Below are 20,732 nucleotides of genomic sequence, written 5' to 3'. Positions count from 1 at the left end.
TACCTTTAGTGCTTTAAAATTTAAAAATGTATATATTTAAAACAATGGAAAATAATAATTCTGGGTTTTTTGGTTTTTTTTTTTTTTTTTTTTTTTTTTTTTACAGAGACAGAGAGAGTCAGAGAGAGGGATAGATAGGAACAGACAGACAGGAACGAAGAGAGATCAGAAGCATCAATCATCAGTTTTTTGTTGTGACACCTTAGTTGTTCATTGATTGCTTTCACATATGTGCCTTGACCGTGGGCCTTCAGCAGACCGAGTCACCCCTTGCTCGAGCCAGCAACCTTGGGTCCAAGCTGGTGAACTCTTTGCTCAAGCCAGATGAGCCCGCGCTCAAGCTGGCGACCTCGGGGTCTCGAACCTGGGTCCTTCTAAATCCCAGTCCGACACTCTATCCACTGCGCCACCATCTGGTCAGGCTCTGTTGTATTTTCTAATCACCACACGTTTTTCTTGGTTATCTGTATGGTAGCTTTGTGCAAATATTTATTTGTTTCATATTTTGTAAATACGACAGATGAAATAGACTGATAAGATTCATTTAGTCAGCAAATATTGAGTAATTTATGTGAGTCAGGACATACTTATTGCTACATTACAGGGAAAATATATTATATGGTCCTTCCTCATATATACAAATTATTATAATACAAGGTGAAGTATGATGTATGATGTAAAGTGCTATGGCCTTTCAAACAATAACAAGTCAAGAAACCACATGAAAAATGTATCTTAAAGAATTTTAGCCCTGGCCAGTTGGCTCAGTAGTTATGTTGGACTGGCGTGTGGAGGTCCCAGATTCAATTTCTGGTCAGGGCACACAGGAGAAGTGACCATCTGCTTCTTTACCCCTCCTTCTGCTCCCCACCCTCTTTCCCCCTTCCACAGCCAGTGGCTTGATAGGTTTGAGCACGCTGGCCTAGATGCAGAGGATGGCTCTGTGGAGCCTCCACCTCAGGTTTTAAAAATAGCTCAGTTGCAAGCATGGCCCCAAACGGGCAGAGCATTGGCCCCAGACAGAGGTGGCCGAGTGGATCCAGGTCGGGGCACATGTGGGAGTCTGTTTCTCTATCTCCCCTGTCTCTCACTTGGAAAGAGAAGGATAAAAAAATTTTTTTTTAATTTTAACAAATGGATATAAATAGACTCTTTTAGGTGTAAAAGAGGCATGTGCAAATTTGCATAAGCAGGAAACATAGGTCATGGCTCAGTCAATAGTAAATTGTTTGCAATGGCAGTGAACATACTAAGTCAGAGATAGTATTCTAGAGTGAGTGGTGACAGTTGAATTCAGCTCTAAAAAATTAGAACTCACGCTGTCAACTCTAAGCAGTCAGGCAATCAAAAATATTTAAGTGGCATATTAAGATCTTTGCTTAAAAAAATAGAACTGACAACCTGACCAGGTGGTGATGCTGCAGTGGATAGAGCATCAACCTGGGTACTGTCGACCCAGGTTCAAAACCCCAAGGTCCCCAGTTTGAGTGTGAATTCATCTGGCTTGAGCACAGGCTAACCAGCTTGAGCATGGGATCCCTGACTTGAGCGTGGAATCATCGACATTACCCTTTGGACACTGGCTTGAAGCCCAAGGTCACTGACAAGCAAGGGATCAGTGGCTTGCCTGATGCACCCCCCCCCCCCCGCCATTAAATCACATATGAGAAAGCAATCAATGAACAACTGAAGTGCCACAATTACCAGTTGATGCTTCTCATCTCTCTCCCTTCCTGTCTGTCTCTGTGTCTCTTGTTATATAGAACTGACAATAATGTGCTAGACTTCTGTCAGTCATTTTACAAACATTTAATCCTTGCAGTCGAGCTTGGAATTGGGTCACATTATTATTATTATTTATAGAGGAGGAACTGAGGCTTAGAAAAGTTCATTACTCAGGGTCCTTAGAAAAGTTCTTTACTCAAACCCTGACCTGCCAATGATGACAGTGGATGGGTCATCATTCAGTGGATAGGTGAGGAGGAAATAGGAAGGAGAGAAAGACAGAAAGGGTTCCATGTTCTCCTGGTACCTATAGGAGATACAGATGGGTCCTTCACTGTTTTGACTGATCTGTTATAAATGATTTCTTCTGTGTTGCTTATTCTAAAGCCTTCATCTGTATATAGTTTTTGTTAACAAACACTGTTCTTTTCATCAGTTCTCTGGGACCAAGTGCATTGAAGGCGATAGAGACCGCAGCATCATTGAAACGAAAAGAATCTTCCCAGAGCTTAGCTCAACCAAAAGAAAGGAAGAAAAAGAAATCTGCACTTGATGAAATTATGGAGGTATGGATGATGAACTGCTTGTTGATGCTTTAGCATTAGAGGAATTACGCAGTTCAAACCAAGGAAACTTAAATAGTTTCGCCATTGTTAGATTACTATAAAATTAGAAAAATTTGCATGTATGTATTAGGTTAGGAAAAAGGAGTCTAGATTCAGTTCCATTGGAATAGAATTAGAACTCCCCACCTAGGTTTATTTTCTTGCCTCAAGTGCTGTCTTCAGAACTCTCCACGCAACAGTGATCAGTAGAATTCAAAGAGAAGGACTGCACTGGTCATGGAAGCTCGAAGCGAATGCTCTGTTCCTCTTCTGTGACTGTGGAATTGGCATCCTGCATGGATTCCCCACCAGCCTGTGCTCTCCTGTTGTCTAACTTCCACTTGCCTCCTCCTAGCCAGTACGAAAAAGCTGTGACATAGTTTTAATTTGATTTAATCTAAGGCTAAGTTTATGTGATAAATCATTGAAAACTTGTGATTATCTGGAATCAGGGCCATACTTTCTACCTGGAACTCTAGACCAGTTCTGCAGAAGGTTCTTTTTTTTTTTTTTTTTCATTTTTCTGAAGCTGGAAACGGGGAGAGACAGTCAGACAGAGTCCCGCATGCGCCCGACCGGGATCCACCTGGCACGCCCACCATGGGGCGATGCTCTGCCCACCAGGGGGCGATAATCTGCCCATCCTGGGCGTCGCCATGTTGCGACCAGAGACACTCTAGTGCCTGAGGCAGAGGCCACAGAGCCATCCCCAGCGCCCAGGCCATCTTTGCTCCAATGGAGCCTTGGCTGCGGGAGGGGAAGAGAGAGACAGAGAGGAAGGCGTGGCAGAGGGGTGGAGAAGCAAATGGGCGCTTCTCCTGTGTGCCCTGGCCGGGAATTGAACCCGGGTCCTCCGCACGCTAGGCTGACGCTCTACCGCTGAGCCAACCGGCCAGGGCCTGCAGAAGGTTCTTAATATACTCCTCAGTATCCCTTTCTCCCTTGCAACACATGACCTTACCTGATAAATAAATTTACTAAATAAGTGGAAAAGAAGAAGAGTAAGGATGGGTGAAGAGAAAGAATGGTACAAGAAGCAGCTTTTTTTGCCTGACCTGTGGTGGTGCTGTGGATAAAGCATCGACCTGGAACCCTGAGGTTCCTGGTTCAAAACCCTGGACTTGCCTGGTCAAGGCACATATGGAAGTTGATGCTTCCTGCTCCTCCCCCTGTTCTCTCTCTCTCTCTCTCTCTCTCTCTCTCTCTGTCTCTTTCTAATAAAAATGAATAAATAAAATCTAAAATAAAGAACTAAGGTTTCTGGACTTTAAAAAAAATGAAGCAGCTTTTTTCTCCTGTAATATCATTTCCTTTTGTCTCTCTAGCCCTTTTCTTTATTTGTGAAGGGGTAGGAGGTCACTATTCTGTCTCCTTTATTACTGCATCTTCACATAATGAGGAGCAGTCTGAAAAGCTTAAATTATAACATGAGCTGTGTACTCTCATTCCGTCATTCAGTAAATGCTGAGTTGCTGTTTTGTACGAGGTAGGCATTGTACACGGTCACAGTCTGTAGTGTAAGGATAAAAACACGGTACCTGTGTGTCATGGAGCTTTTATTCTAGCTAGGGAGACAGCCCATCGACAAGTGGTCCAATGAATAATTAACGTACGAAATGCTAAGTTCTAAGGGTCTGAATATGAAAAGTGGCGATAGCTTGTGCTGAGGCAGGAAAGAACTCCAACTCACTGAGGGAAAGTTCATGTGCTACAGCGACGTGAACGCAAGAGTGGTAGCATGTGAAGTTGGAGAGAGAAGTAGGGGAGGCACCAGAGAAGTCTTATAGGCCATGACAGGGAGTTTTCATTATTTATTTATTTATTTATTAAGCGAGAGGTGGGGAGACAAAGAGAAAGACTCCCGCATTCACCCCTACCAGAAACCACCTGGCAAAGCCCCCGGTGGGGTAATGCTCTGCCCATCTAGGGCCGTTGCTCAGCAACCAAGCTATTTTAGCTCTGAAGCAAAGTCATGGTGTTATTCTCAGCAGCTGGGGCCAGCTCTCTTGAATGAGCCATGGCTGCAGTACAGGTGAGAGAGGAAAAGAGAGATAGAGAGAGAGAAGGGGGACGGGTGGAGAAGCAGATGGTCACTTCTCCTGTGTGCCCTGACTGGGAATCAAACCCTGGACTTCCACACGCTAGGTCAATGCTTTACTGCTGAACCAACTGGCTAGGGACTAGAAGTTTAAATTTAATTAAAAGGAAAATGGAAAACCAGATCTACTTGCTTTGAATATAATACATGCTAAATTTAGAATATTTTTTGTTCACTTTGGAGAGTTGGAGGAATTAAATTATGTTTAGAATCAATCAAAGAATGATGTTATTCAGTTCCATTGAAAGTTGGTATTTAGGGTCCTAACTTTAAGCATTTGAGAAAATAAAAGCTGTAATATAAAGCCATACAGCCAGTCACTCTTTTATTTACATCTCTCTTGGTTGTATGTTTCTTCTGCATTTAAAAGCTTTGTTATCCTTGTCAAACAGAGAAGCCCCTTTTTCCCATAAGACTGTGTACCTAACTATGCTATGCTAAATTGGTCTATAAGTGTTTTTATTACATGAAAACATTGCATGTTGTCTAGTTCGTAATGGTCATGTGGAAGGAGGCAGAGGGAGGGCAGTGCTAGAGGGCTGGCAGATGACCTTTGCTGTAGTAGAAGTTGTTTGTTTTTATTTTCTTGGCCAATTGACTTGCTTTATGACATATTTTTAATCCAAGTTTGTTTTTTTTAACTTAAAAACTAATTGTAGAAACATGTTTATTTTTATATCAGGGCTTGCAAATTACACACTGCTCACAAAAATTAGAGTATATTTCAAAATGAATATGAATTGATAATAAAAAGCATTTGATTTTTTTAAAAAATTAAACAAGAACATCAGAAAAGCAAACGATAAGTCAAAGAAAGTTGTTTGATTATGCAAATGAGATACAAGACCAACTTTTCTCTTTTTTTTTCCCCTGAAGTGAGAAGCAGGGAGACAGACAGACTCTCATGCGCATGGCCAAGATCCCCCTGGTATGCCCACCAGGGGGCGATGCTCTGCCCATCTAGGGTGTTGTTCCATTGCAACCAGAGCCATTCTAGCGCCTGAGGCAGAGGCCATGGAGCTATCCTCAGCGCCTGGGCCAACTTGGCTCCAATGAAGCCTTGACTACTGGAGCGGAAGAGAGAGATAGAGAGAAAGTAGACGGGTAAGGGTGGAGAAGCAGATGGGTGCTTATCCTGTGTGTCCTGGCTGGGAATTGAACCCGGGACTTCTACATGCCAGGCTGACACTCTACGGCTGAGCTAGCTGGCCAGGACTCACCTTTTATTTCACTGGTGAAAATGCACTATTCAAAAGGCTGAAAGTACTGGAGTATCTACACGTTACCTGCTCCCCTAATTTTTGTGAGCAGTACATCATTGATCTTTTGAGAAGTATGTGTTTCCTGTTCTTTTACTAAATGGAATGTTATTCAAACAAATAGAGAATTTTAAAGAGATCGTTTTATGATTGTCTTGTGTGTTCAACAGATTGAAGAGGGAAAGAAAAGAGCTACCCGGACAGACTACTGGCTGCAGCCTGTATGTATTCAGTTAGAGTGTCTTAAGTTCTAAATGTAACTTTCAAGTGAATGATTTTAAATAGCATTTGGTATTAAAAAAATTTAAAAATAAATAAATAGCAAAATAGAAATAATAATGAATATTAAAATTTAAACAAATATTCAAATAAAGCTGTTATTTAGTTTAAAAATAAAAAATAAATAGTATTTGGTATAGATGACTAAACTTCTCAACTGTTTATAAATTACTGAGATAGACTTATAACTTCAATGAATTATTATTATTATTTTTGGAAAGAAGTATTTTAATTTTTTTTCTCACTGTATAAAGAATGCACTTTTTTTGTTTTTTTTTAAGCAAGAGAGAAACGGAAATAGATAGATAGGAAGGGAGAGAGATAAGCATCAATTCACAGTTGTGACACTTCAGTTATTCATCGATTGCTTCTCATATGTGCCTTGATGGGAGTTGTGGATGAGGGGGGTTCAGACCGAGCCAGTGACCCCTTGCTCAAGCCAGCGACCTTGGGCTTAAGCCAGCAACCATGGGGTCATGTCGATAATCTCACGCTCAAGCTGGTGAGCCCGTACTCAAGCCAGATGAACTCACAATTAAGCCAACAATCTTGGGGTTTCTAACTTGGGACCTCAGCATCCCAGGTCAATGCTCTAACCACTGTGCTACCACTGGTCAGGCAAATTATGCATTTAATAAGAGAAAAATGAGTGACACTTTTCATTTCTTGTGAGTTTAGCCAATCAATGAGTTTTGGGTTGTTTTTTTTTTCTATTTATTGGTTGCATCTGTATTGGAGGGTTACTTCAACTTTCTTAGGCTAAAATAAAAAATAATTCCAAACTTAAATTCTAGGTGCCATAAACAAGTCTAGCATTAAATGCAAAAGAATATTTTTGCCATAAGATAAAAGATTGTAGTTTCAGAAATAGAATTAAATAGAATTGTAAATGCAGAAGTACTTGTTTTCATTTTATATTTTACTGAACTTAGAATACCCATTTACGTACTTTGTCCAAAAAACAGCTTTTAATTTTATAAGCTCAAGGAAAATTTGAATTTTCTTGCTTACTTATTATTGCAACTTATTTACATATAATTTTATAACAACTTATAAACATTTAAATAACTTTAAAATTATTATCTATTGATGCTTTTTTAAATTTACTGAGATGTGAAGTTCTCATAAAGCCTTCAGAGAGCCTTAGTTATTCTTAAAGAAGTTGGTTTGCTCAATAGGAGAGTGAAAAGTATTGTGTTATTTAGATAATTTCTGATTTGAAGAATAAGATTAATATATAATAACCTTAACGATCAAGAAGTTCAAAAGTTCTGATTCAAATCTTCATAGTCATTCTGCCACTGGCTTGGAAATAATTAGCTTCTATGTCTTAGTTTATATTTTGTTATAATGGGAAACAGTTCTACCTCAGAATCACCTGAGATATCTTGAGATAAGTTAGTTAATATGAAAGTACTTATTGTGTTAAGTAAAAGATAATAATTTTGTATAAATTATTTTGGTTATTTCTCATATCAGCCCTATAATGTAATTACTGTTATTATTCTGATTTTATAGGTAGGAAAACTGAGGCATAAAGTATTTGAGTAATTTCCTCAAAGTCATTTAGTAAGTGGTGAGCCAGGAATTCCCTGGCCATCTGATGTAGTAGGTTATACTCGCAACTAGTAAATAGTGCTGCTTCCTGGGAAGCTTTAGTGACCCTATCTCTGAGTAGAATTTTGGGTCGAGATAAGTAAAGGATGGACCTGTAGGGAAGAGACCATTCATGAATTATTATTATTTTCTCTTAAAGTAGCTGGCATTTGAACATTAATAGTTCTATATGTTTGTGAAAATATAATCAAGAGTTTTGATTAAAGCAGTAGTGATTAAGAAAAATTTTTCTTATGTTAACCTCAGTCTCTAAATTAGCAAACATCATAGAACAGCTTATTACATACACTCATCCTCTGGAGACAGAAGCTTAAGTTACAACAGGCTATTGGATTTCAAAATACTCATGCTTCTGTACTCCCGCCATTCGTCTCCTGTGAGAAGTGCACATTTTCACTGATCTAGGTAAATCTTAAATGTACCCTTGGAAAGAATTACTGGTTTAAAGGAAAAAGAAAAACTAAAAGCAAAAATAAAAAAGGCAAAACATTCCAAATTTTAGTCTAAAACTTCTATTTCCATTGATAAAACATTCAATTAAATTCTATTTTCTGTTGATAATTTTTCTCATATCGTAAATTTTTGAGATTTTCTATGTAGTGTCTCTTAACAGAGTGTTATGTTAAAAGTGACAATCAACCAACAATGGTATATTTCTTATTTTGAAAAGAATAATATGTTTGTTAAAATAGCCAGCAGTCCACAGAGATAGAATGGAGAGCTTCATTTTTTAAACTCAGAGAAGAAAGGTTATGAACAGATCTATTGTGGGCACGTGCCAGTAAGTCCAACAATGTAATGAGTTGTCTTTAAATGAGGGCCTTTTTGAAATTTAGCCTAGAAATACTCTGCTGAATTGGAGAAATTGTTTTGGTATTACCGTATTTGGCTTCATTTAGAAAGTCTTAGTCGTCCTGGCCAGATAGCTCAGTTGGTTAGAGCATCACCCCAAAGCACAGAAATTACCAGTTCGATCTCCAGTCAGGCACATATAGGAACAGATCAATGTTCCTGTCTCTCTCTTTGTCTCTCCCTTCCTCTCTCTCTAAAAATCAATGAAAAAAAGTCTTAGTAAAACAGCGGCTTAAGAGTAAGATCCTTCAAGTATTCTCTTAAACATATCTTTCTACTATGTATTAAATATTCTCCCCCAAAGTCCTTACTGAATATTTATTTATACAATTCTTTTTTTTTTTTTAGACAAACTTAACCACGGTAACGTTGGTCAGAGCACATAGATTTAGAGAAAACATCTCCACATCATTTGGAGAGTCGATTATGCTGTATACTCATCACCCAAAGTTAAATCCTTCTATCACCCTACATTTTGTTTCTCTTTAAGACCTTCTCCATCCCCTACCCCTTCCATCTCCTCCCTTCCCTTCCCCCTGGTAACCACTGCACTTTTATCTATGTCCATGGATCTCAATTTTATGTTCCACCTATGTATGGAATGATACAGTTCTTAGCTTTTTCTGATTTACTTATTTCACTCAATATAATGTTATCAAGGTCTATCCATGTTGTCATAAATGATACTATGTCATCATTTCTTATGGCTTAGTAGTATTCCATTGTATATATGTACCACATTTTCTTTATCCAATCCTCTACTGAAGGGCATTTCAGCTGTTTCCACGTCTTGGGCACCCGTGAACAATGCTACGATGAACGTGAGGGTGCATGTGTTTATGTACCCATGTTTTCAAGTTTGGGGGGTATATACCCAGTAGAGGGGTTGCTGGGTCATATGGTAGTTCTATTCTTAATTTTTTGAGGAACCACCATACTTTTTTTCATGATGATTGAATTAATTTACATTCCCACCAACAGTGAATGAGGGTTCCCTTTTCTCCACAGCCTCTTCAGCACTTGTTGTTACCTGTCTTGTTCATTACAGCCCATCTAATAGGTGTGAGGTGGTATCTCATTGTTGTTTTGATTTGCATTTCTCTAATAGCTAGTGAATATAGGCATTTTTTCATGTATCTGTTGGCCATTTGTATTTCTTGGGAGAAGTGTCTGTTCGTGACCTCTTCCCATATTTTATTGGATTGTTTGCTTGTTTGTTGCTGAGTTTTGTGAGTTCTTTATATAGTTTGGATAATTAGCCCCTTATCTGAGCTGTTGTTTGAAAATTTCATCTCCCATTTAATTGGCTGTTTTGTTGACTGTTTCTTTTGCTGTGCAGAAGCCTCTTAGTCTGATGTAGTCCCATTCATTTATCTTTGCCTTCACTTCCTTTGCCTTTGGGATCAAATTCATAAAATGTTCTCTCCTGTCAAGATCCATAAGTTTAGTACCTATGTTTTCTTCTATGTAATTTATTGTTTTAGATCTTATATTTAGGTCTTTGATCCATTTTGAATTAATTTTTGTGCAAGGAGATAAACTGTAATCAAGTTTCATTCTTTTGCATGTGGCTTTCTGATTTTCCCAGCATCATTTATTGAAGAGGCTTTCTTTTCTTTATTGTGTGTTTTTGGCTCCTTTATCAAAGATGATTTGATCATATAGATGTGGTTTTATTTCTGCGCTCTCTATTCTGTTCCATTGGTCTGTGTGTCTATTTTTCTGCCAGTACCATGCTGTTTTATCATGGCTCTGCAGTTTGAAGTCAGGTATTGTAATGCCTACAGCGTCGGTTTTATTCCTTAGAATTACTTTGGTTATTTGGGTTTTTTTATGGTTCCATATAAACCTGATTTTTTTTTACCATTTCTTTAAAAAAAATGACATTGGAATTTTGATGGGAATTGCATTAAATTTGTATATTGCTTTGGGTAATATGGCCATTTTAAGTATATTTATTCTTCCTATCCATGAACAAGAAATATTTTTTCATTTCATCGTGTCTTTTTCAATTTCCTTTAATAATGCTTTGTAGTTTTCAGTATATAGGTCCTTTACATTCTTTGTTATGTTTATTCCTAGGTATTTTATTATTATTTTTTGTTGCAACTGTAAAAGGGATTATTTTTTTGAGTTCTTTTTCTGATGATTCATTGTTGGCATATAAGAAAGCAATAGACTTCTGCATATTAATTTTGTATCCTGTGACATTACTGTGTTGGTTTATTGTTCCTAATAGCCTTTCTGTGACGTCTTTGGGGTTTTCTATATACAGGATCATATCATCTGCAAACAGTGAAACCTTTACTTCTTCTTTCCCAATATGAATGCCTTTTATTTCTTTCTTTTGTCTGATTGCTCTGGCTAGAACTTCCAGCACTATGTTGAATTGGAGTGGAGCGAGTGGGCAGCCTTGTCTTGTTCCTGATTTTAGAGCAAAAGTTTTCAGTTTTTTACCATTAGTATGATGTTAGCTGATGGTTTGTCATAAATGGCCTTTATTATGTTGAGGTATTTTCTTCAATACCAATTTTGTTGAATGTTTTAAACATAAAAGGATGTTGTATTTTATCAAATGCCTTTTCTGTATCAGTTGATAGGATCATATGGTTTTTCTTTTTTTTTTTTTTTTGTATTTTTCTGAAGCTGGAAACGGGGAGAGACAGTCAGACAGACTCCCGCATGCGCCCGACCAGGATCCACCCGGCATGCCCACCAGGGGCGAAGCTCTGCCCACCAGGGGGCGATGCTCTGCCCCTCGGGGCGTCGCTCTGCTGCGACCAGAGCCACTCTAGCACCTGGGGCAGAGGCCAAGGAGCCATCCCCAGCGCCCGGGCCATCTTTGCTCCAATGGAGCCTCAGCTGTGGGAGGGGAAGAGAGAGACGGAGAGGAAGGAGGGGGGGTGGAGAAGCAAATGGGCGCTTCTCCTATGTGCCCTGGCCGGGAATCGAACCCGGGTCCCCCGCACGCCAGGCCGATGCTCTACTGCTGAGCCAACTGGCCAGGGCTCTTTGTTTTGTTGATATGGTGTATTACCTTAATAGTTTTACATATGTTGAACCATCCTTGTGTTTCTGGGATGAATCCCACTTGATCATGATGAATTATTTTTTTAATGTGTTTTTGTATTTGATTTGCTAGTATTTTGTTTAGGATTTTAGCATCTGTATTCATTAGAGAGGTATTGGTCTGTAGTTTTCTTTTTTTGTGTTTTCCTTGTCAGGCTTTGGTATGAGGGTTATTTTGGCCTCATAAAAATGTGTTTGGAAGTATTGCTTCTTCTTCAATTCTTTTGAAGACTTTGAGAAAGATAGGAACTAAATCTTCTTTGAATGTTTGGTAGAATTCACTAGTTTATCCATCTGGCCCCGGACTTTTATTTTGGGGGAGGTTTTTGATAGTTGTTTCTATTTCCTCCCTGCTTATAGGTCTATTTAGGCTTTCTACTTCTTCATGATTCAGTTTAGAAAGATTGTATTGTTCTAGTTTATGCATTTCTTCTAGGTTGTTGAATATGGTGACATAGTTTTTCATATTATTCTGCAATAATCCTTTGTATATCTATGATATCTGTGGTAATTTCTCCTCTTTCATTTTGGATTTTGTTTATATGAGTCCTTTCTCTTTTTTCCTTAGTGAGTCTTGCCAAGGGTTTGTCAATTTTGTTGATCTTTTCAAGGAGCCTGCTCTTTATTGTATTAATTTTTTTTTATCGTTTTTCTGTTCTCTATTTCATTTATTTCTGCTCTAATTTTAATTATTTCCTTTTTTTTGCTGGTTTTGGGTTGCCTTTGTTCTTCTTTTATTAGTTCCTTAAGATGTGATGTTAGGTTGTTTACTTGGGCTCTGTCTTGTTTTTTCATATAAGCCTGTGATGATATGAACTTCCCTCTTATTACTGCTTTCGCTGCATCCAGAGATTCTGATGTGTAGTGTTGTCATTTTCATTCATCCATATATCTTTTGATCTTTTCTTTTATTGCTTCTTTGACCCAGTCATTTTTTAGAAGTATGTTGTTTAATATCTATATTTTTGTGGATTTGTTTACTTTTTTTGCTGTTGAATTCTAGTTTCAAAGCCTTATTGTCAGAGAATATGCTTGGTATAATTTCAGTCTTTCAGAACTTGTTGATGTTAGTTTTGTGGCCTAGCATATGGTCTATTCTTGAGAGTGTTCCTGTACATTGGAGAAAAATGTATACTTTGATGTTTTGGGATGTAATGTCCTGTAGATTTCTATTATATCCATTTGTTCCAGTGTTTCATTTAAGGCCGATATTTTTTTATTTATTTTTGTTTGAATTAACGATATAAAGCCATTAGTGGTGTATTGAGGTTTCCAATTATTATATATTTTTTGGTTTGTACTTTTAGATCAGTTAGTAGCTGTCTTATATATTTTAGTGCTCCCTGGTTTGGTGCATATATATTAAGGTGCATATATTATGTCTTCTTGATACAATGTCCCCTTTATCATTATGAAAAGTCCATCTTTGTCTCTGCTTACCTTTGTTGTCTTGTAATAAGCATTGTCAGATATGAGTATGGCTACACGTGCTCTTTTTTGGATATTATTTGCTTGGAGAATCATTTTCCAACCCTTCACTTTGAATCTGTTTTTATCCTTGTAGCTTAGATGTGTCTCTTGAAGGCAGCATACTGTTGGGTTTTCTTCTGGATCCAGTCTGTTACTCTGTGCCTCTTTATTGGTGAGTTAAATCCACTTACACTTGAGGGTTTCCTATTGCCGTTTTATATACTGCATTTTGATAGCTTTGTGTCTTGTTTGGTTCTTCTTTTTTGTTTTTCTGTCATTTGTTTTTGTTTGGTATTCCATACTTCAATCTTCTGTTTCTTCTTTTTTTAAGCTATGCGTTTCAGTAGTGTCATTTTTAGGGGTGGTTACCATTAGGTTATTAGAAGAAAAATTATCATATTTATTAGAGTCCATTATTACATGAATGCTTCTGCACTCCATCCTCGTTTGTTCCTGCTGATCTTTATCCTCTCTTTTTGTTTTTATCACAGATTATCCTTGTTTTTATTGTGGTTTTGTTAACATTTTTACTTGTAATTTTGTTTTGTTTTGTTCTTTGTATCTGGTCAGATAACCTCATGTAGTATTTCCTGTAGTGGGAGTTTTCTGGTGATAAATTCCCTCAGCTTCTGTATGTCTGTAAATGTTTTTGTTTCCCCTTCATATTTGAAGGATAGCTTTGATGGATATAGTATATTCTTGGCTGGTAGTTCCTCTCTTTCAGTACTTTAAATGTTGGGGTCCACTCTCTTCTGGCTTGTAGAGTTTCTGCTGAGAAATCTGATGATAGCCTAATGGGTCTTCCTTTATATGTTCTATTCTTCTTCTCTCTAGCTTCCTTGAGGATTCTTTCTTTTCATTGATTTGTGATAATTTTTTATGATGTGCCTTGGAGTAGGTCTGTTTTGGTTGAGGTAACTCGAAGTTCTTTTTGCTTCTTGGATTTGAGGCTCTCTTTCCACAGGTTTGGAAAGTTCTTATCGATTATTTGTTTCAGTGTTCTCAATTCCCTTTTTCCTCTCTTCTTCTTCTAATATATTCATTATTCTTATATTGCTCTTCCTGATGGAGTCAGACAATTCTCATTGGGATTTCTTTTTTTTTTTTTAATCGGAAGTCTGTCTCCTCTCTCTGTAGTATCTCTAGTTGCCATCTTCAGTGTCACTGATTCTCCTCTTTCTGGCCAGTTCTGTTGGCTAAGCTTGTTACCTCATTTTTCGGTTTGTGTATTGAGTTTTTCATCTCTGGTTCTTTTTTATAGTTTCAGTTTTCTTGGTGAAGTACTCTTTTTGTTCATTAAGTTGTTTTCTGAGCTCACTAAATTGCCTTTCAGTGTTTTCTTGTATCTTATTGAGTATTTTTAGAACTTCAAATTTGAATTCTCTGTCATTAAGCTCCAAGGTTTCCATGTAACTGAGATTTTTTCCTGGAGATTTTTCATCATCTATCTGAGCTACGTCTCTGTCTTGTGTATCTATATTTGATTTCTTTTGTCTTGATGGCATTTGCGAGTGGTATTGTTAATAACCCCAACAAGAGATAATTATTCCTTTTTCTGGTAGGAGTTGCTGTACTACAAGATTTGCCTCTGTGAGGCAAATTCTTGGGTGGAGTTCTGCTGAGGTGTTGCTGTTGAAATGATGCAGGCAGGGCCATCCCATTGGTAGAAGAGGCTTGTTGTTAGGGCTTTGCAATTTTATGGCTCTAGCAGTGGCTGACTAGTGGTCCTCCAGGGCCCTCCCCCACATCCCAACAAAGCAGGGGATCAAGCACCGAGGCACCCACACCTCTCACAGGAGAGAGCAGCCTAGAGACCCAGCCGAGGGGGGTCCACCACCACCACTGTTCACACAGTAAGGGGAGCAATGTGGGACCGGGAGGCTGGGGTGACAGTCCAGTCCCTCCTCCTATTACCACTCTAAGCACTGAAAGCGCAGCCTTGGGCAGGGCAGGAGCTGCGCGCCACAAGCCGGTGTCTGAGCTTCAGAAGCAGTTGTGGCAGAGATCGCAGATCAGGGGCGTTCTGCCCACACATGCTAAACTGCGCCAGGCAAGCCGGTGCCTAGGCTTTGGAGAGGGTGGGGCACAGATCCCAGATCAAGCGCGTCTGGCATCACAAGGCTGAGCTCTGCCAGTTGGGCGGGCAGATCAAGTGTGCCCCAGTTCCTCGTGGGCTGATCTCCACAAGCTGTTCGCACACAGTTCTACCTAGCACCTGCAATCACCCAGTGCCTGCAATCGATGGATGTGGCAGAAGCCAGGAGATGGCCCTGTTTCCTGTTCTTGGTTGTTGCCCATCTCAACTCCTTCCCCCCAGACTCTCCTCTTCTGCCAGCTATGGTTCAATTCAAAGCCTGTGCCAACGGTGCCTCCCTCCCTCAGGTCTGTGAGGAAAGAGAAAGACTCAGTCCTTTGGCATTTTTTCTTCTTCTGTGAGCAAATTCTATCTTTGGCCAGCCTTCTTTTGCAATAATACCTTTGTCTATCTGGTGTGTGTATATTTCAGGTTCATTTTTCTCTGCCTGTAGTTGTAAAATTTGTTGAAATTTCAAGGGGAGAAATCGGGAGTATCTGTCACGCTGCCATTTCTCTGACGTCACTCTGTTCATACAATTCTTAGCATGTCTTAGTGAAGTACTTGTGATAATCCAGTACCTGTGTTATGGTTACTTGAAGTAGCAAATGTAGAATTACTATAGTGAATATAGCAATAAGTTTAGGTTACTTAATCTCCATTATTAGCTGTTAACAGCTAATCCAAACCAAGAGAGCAACACTGAAGCAGCAAACTCGGAACTGTGGCTGATTGGCTCAGTGGTAGAGCCCAGCATGTGACATTGGGTTTGGTCACAGCACATATGAGAAGCTATCATCTGCTTCTCTTCCCCTCCCTCTCCCTCTTCTCTTTCTCTTTTCCTCTCACAGCCAGTGGCTGTATTGGAGCATTGGTCTCGGGCACTGAGGATGGCTCAGTTGGTCCCAGCATAAGCCTCAGGCACTTAGGATAGCTCGGTTGGTCCGAGCATCAAGCATGGACTCCCAGACGGGTTGCCAGGTGGATCCCAGTCAGGGTGCATGTGGGAGTCTGTCTCTATTCCCCTTCTCTCACTTAAAATAAAAAAGTTACTGTTTTTCCTGATGTATAAGATGCACCCTTTTTTGAAAAATTTGGGATCTAAAAACTGGATGTGTCTTATATAGTGGGTGTAGATTTTTTTACTTGCATTTCCCACTTTTTTGCGCTTGTTTTTGCACTCGATATAGATTTTTTGCTTGCGTTTCCCAGTTTTTCACACTTGTCTTTTTTTTTTTTTCAAATTCCGGTGCATCTTATACATGGAGCATCTTATACATGGGAAATACGGTAATATGAAAAAACCCAAATTCTCTCACATTTGAGATTTAATTGCTCAAAAGAAATGATACTTTTAGCTGGAGCTAATCTGGAGGAATCTCATCTGTATCAAAAATTCAGAGCAACATAATGAGAAAAGAACACTGAATAGTGCCCTGTCCTGAGAATTCCCAGTGAGAGAGACTCTTCCCATCTGCATTGTTATCAGCAGTGAGCACCAACAGTATAACATCCCTGACACTTTGCACTTCCTTAAATGGATAGAAAGAAAAATGTTTGTGAAAAATGTGAATTAATAGTGAGATTTATAGATAAGTCCTAGATTTCACAATACTATTACTATGGAAATCAGCCATTAGATAAATATTTTTTCCTCGTAGTAATTGTATTGAATAAAAAGAAAAAGAAGGAATGAAAGATTACTATGGAAGTGCTATTGGGAACAACTCTGCATTTTCTTATTTAGCAGAGCAGCCACATTTTACAATGATTTTTGGTGAACACAGTTTAAAATGAAGGAGTTAAAACAAAATATAATTTATGTCTTTCTTTTTATCTTTATTTTTTATTGTTATTTTCCAGGAAATTATTGTGAAAATTATAACTAAGAAACTTGGAGAGAAATATCATAAGAAAAAGGGCATTGTTAAGGTAAGAACATGAAGTTATAAATGGAATTTGCCAAAGAGCTGCTGGGTGAGGAGTAAAGCCATTTTGCTATTCCTTAAAAATCAAGTCCTAGTAGCAGAAAACGTATCTAAGGTTCTTGATGGTTCTGTGAAAGGAAAGCTGAATTCATAATTGTTGGAGAAATCATTCATTTTCAACCATTGTTTATACTTAACCTCTGTTTGCTTTCTTACTGGAGCAAATAGTATCTATGAAATCCCATTGGCACCTCTTAAACTCAGTATGGACACCTTGCTAAGCAGTAAGCTATTGTACATTCTTTGTGTCGATGGGCAATATAGTTGTGCCCCATATTTATGTCCAAGGATAATCTGGAGATGTCCAAGGATGCCTTCCATATGTTTTGCCTGTGAGAGACTGTCTTTTGGATGCTCTATGATTTTAAAATCTAAAAATCAACACTTGATTTCTTTTCACCTTTTGCTTTTCCTAAATATAGTTTCATTTCACACACCCACCCTGTGCATGTATTAATATAAATTGCCCTTCCACTATCCTTGAAGCTAGGCAAAATTATCCCTCTCACTGTATCTTAAAGTCTTATTCTAAGATCACCAGTCTTTATTCTTTCCAGATGAAAACTTTAGCTAAGCTTTGAACTCTTTATTAAGAACCATAGACTAGCAACAGCAAATGGTTTCTAGAAAATAGTGTTGTTTATAGAAGGAGTTACACTTCCTTTGATTGGAATTTCTTTTCATTTTCTTTATTTCGATCATTTGTAATTTATGTTCACATATCTCTTCTATTATAAAAGTGTTGATTTTACATGACAGGAAGTGATTGACAAATATACAGCTGTTGTAAAGATGATTGACTCTGGAGACAAGCTGAAACTTGACCAGACTCATTTAGAAACAGTAATTCCAGCACCAGGTAAATCTTTCTGGAGACCATTTAATGTGTATGCCATCAACGTGAGTGATTCCATTTAGTAAACCATAGTTTTTTTACATTACTTGATAGTTATAGATATGAATTTCTTTTTTACAAATATATAACTGCCTCTATAACTGATCCTTATTTGACTTGGTGATGGGGAAGTTTGCCACTCTTCTGAGAACGCTATTTGTGTCATGGATAAACACAGACATGTCTGAATAAATTCAGTCCTCTTATTGTTATCATTAATATATTTATTTAGCTACCTAAAATAGTAAAGTAAAAGTCAGTATAGTTTTTCTTTTTCTTTTTCTTAATTTTCTTGATCATTTGGGTAGTAACACAATGTCTGGTACTAATGCTTTTAAGTCAGGTTGTTTGCCTCTGATCCAGTTTCTTTATGGTGATTATCATTGTTGGCACAATGCTTATGTTAGTTTCTAAAACTTTTACATCAGATCCTTTGTTCTTTCCCTCTAAAATGAAACTCATTTAGTGTATTAAAATATTTTCTAATAACTGGACTTTTATAAAGTATACAATTTGATAAGTTTAACATGTGAATACTCTCATGAAACCATCCCTGTAGTCAATATGACTATTTTATCACCCCCCAAATTTTTCTCATTTTTCTTGATAATCTAATTGTTTCCTCTTACTCCTCTATTTGCCTTCCATCTTCCCCCAGGCAACCATCAGTCTGCTTTTACTATTGTTTGTTTATCCAGTCACCTGTTGATAGACATTTGGATTATTTATTGTTTTTGGATTTTACAAATATACTGCTCACTAAAATTAGGGGATATTTTATTACTTCATATACATTTTGAAATATCCTCTAATTTTTGTGAGCAGTATAAAACTGCTGTGAACATTTACATTTAAGTCTTTATATGAACATATGGTTGCTTTTCTGTTGGGAAAATACTTAGAAATAGGATGGCTTAGTCACAGGACAAGCATATATTTGAACTTTTTGAAACTGCCAGACCATCTTATGGTTTTAAAAAGAGATAAATTAAGCCTGGCTGATGGTTCCATTGGGTAGAGCATAGTCCCAAAGTGCAGAAGTTGCCAGTTGAATCCCCTGTCAGGGCACATATAGGACCAGTTCCATATTCCTGTCCCTCTCTCTCTCCTTTATTCGCTCTTGAAAATCAATAAATTAAAAAATAAAAAATATATGTTAAGAAGTCAAAATTGTTTTTAAAAAAAGCTGAATTAAACAATTTTTTTTCCTGATTATCTGGACACTGAGTATTCCCTCCAAATACCTTATTCCAATCTAAAACACATCCCTTTGACAAATAAGTGGGGAAAAATGAGGAATCTTATTATGTGATAGTAAGTAAAGTTTCTACAAACTATACTTTAGAATATTATACAGTTCTTAAATGATTATGAACTAAGAGAAGGGTTTTCTTTTTCATTATGTTCACTCACTGTTAATGCATTTTGCTGTTACAAAGAAAAAAAAAAGTGGACATTTCTTTGCCTTCAATGTTATGTTCTTTTCTATTGTAGGGAAAAGAATTCTTGTTTTAAATGGAGGCTACAGAGGAAATGAAGGTACCTTAGAATCCATCAATGAGAAGACCTTTTCAGCTACTATAATTATTGAAACTGTAAGTATGTTTACACAAAGACAGAAATGTCAAAAAAAATTTTTTTTCAAGTGAGAGGTAAGGAGATAATAGTGAGACAGACTCCTGCATGTGCCCCGGCCAGCATCCATCCGGCAACTCCTTTCCTACCCCACCCTCCATGTTGGGCCGATGCTCAAATCAACTGAGCTATTTTAGCACCTGAGGCTGACACACTTGGACTAACCAAGCTATCCTCAGTGCCTGAGGCCACATTTGAACCAATTGAGCCACTGGCTACCGGAGAGGAAGAGAGAGAGAAGGGGAGAGGAAGAGGGGAGAAGCAAATGGTTGTGTCTCTTATGTGCCCTGACCAAAAATTGAACCCTGGAAGCATAATCTGGGCTGACAGGCTATCCACTGAGCCAACCGATCAGAGCCTCAAAATGTTTTAAAAAATGTTTCAGTTATTTTTTCATTGGGTTAGTCTTTATTTTAAAGTTTGGGTTTTTTGTTTGCCTTCTCTCCTAGTTAGAATCTGTAAGCATATTTTCTCTAGTGATTCTACTATTGCTAAAGACTTTTATTTTCTGATTACAAAAGAAATGCCATTGTGTCTCAGTCCACTTGGGCTGCTGTATCAAACTACCATTGACCAGGTGGCTTATAAGCAACAGAAATGTATTTCTCACAGGTCTAAGGGCTAGAAGTCCAAGATTAAGGCACTGACCTGATATCTGGCGAGAGCCTGCTTCCTTTTCTCGTGTCTTCACAAGGTGAAAGGAACAAAGAAAACCTCTTGGGGTCCCTTATAAGGGCACTATCTTATTCATAAGGACTCTGCTCCTGTGACCTAGTCACCTCCTTAAGGCCCACCTCCAAATACCATCACATTGGGCATCAGGTTGCAATATATGAAGAATATATAAGTGACTACACTTAGTCAAAAGTAATACTTGTATAAAACCTGAAAATTACAACTTGATGTATGTGTGTGTGTGTGTGTATAATTTTTTAAATTACCCTTAATCCCCAAGACAAGTGATAGCCCCCATTAATATATATATATATTTTTTTCCTGAAGCTAGAAACCGGGAGAGACAGACAGACTCCCGCATGCGCCCAACTGGGATCCACCCGGCACGCCCACCAGGGGGCGACGCTCTGCCCCTCCGGGGCGTCGCTCTGTGGCGACTAGAGCCACTCTAGCGCCTGGGGCAGAGGCCAAGGAGCCATCCCCAGCGCCCG

At 38.3% G+C, this 20,732-nt stretch overlaps 1 protein-coding gene across 1 annotated transcript in view; it reads left to right on the top strand.

Moving 5' to 3' along the window:
- KIN (Kin17 DNA and RNA binding protein) overlaps positions 1 to 20,732 on the top strand; it is a 46,843-nt gene that overhangs the window by 21,652 nt on the left and 4,459 nt on the right. The window contains exons 8-12 of the mRNA XM_066384915.1: positions 2,162 to 2,291; positions 5,858 to 5,908; positions 16,912 to 16,980; positions 17,796 to 17,895; positions 19,426 to 19,526. Coding sequence (XP_066241012.1) covers positions 2,162 to 2,291; positions 5,858 to 5,908; positions 16,912 to 16,980; positions 17,796 to 17,895; positions 19,426 to 19,526 — 451 coding nt within the window. The remainder of the gene's footprint in view (positions 1 to 2,161; positions 2,292 to 5,857; positions 5,909 to 16,911; positions 16,981 to 17,795; positions 17,896 to 19,425; positions 19,527 to 20,732) is intronic.

This window comes from Saccopteryx leptura, chromosome 5 (genome assembly GCF_036850995.1).
Source record: "Saccopteryx leptura isolate mSacLep1 chromosome 5, mSacLep1_pri_phased_curated, whole genome shotgun sequence".
Taxonomy (NCBI): Eukaryota; Metazoa; Chordata; class Mammalia; order Chiroptera; family Emballonuridae; genus Saccopteryx; species Saccopteryx leptura.
The sequence above is the reverse complement of the archived record's forward strand: the minus strand, read 5'-3'. Positions and strand labels throughout refer to the sequence as shown.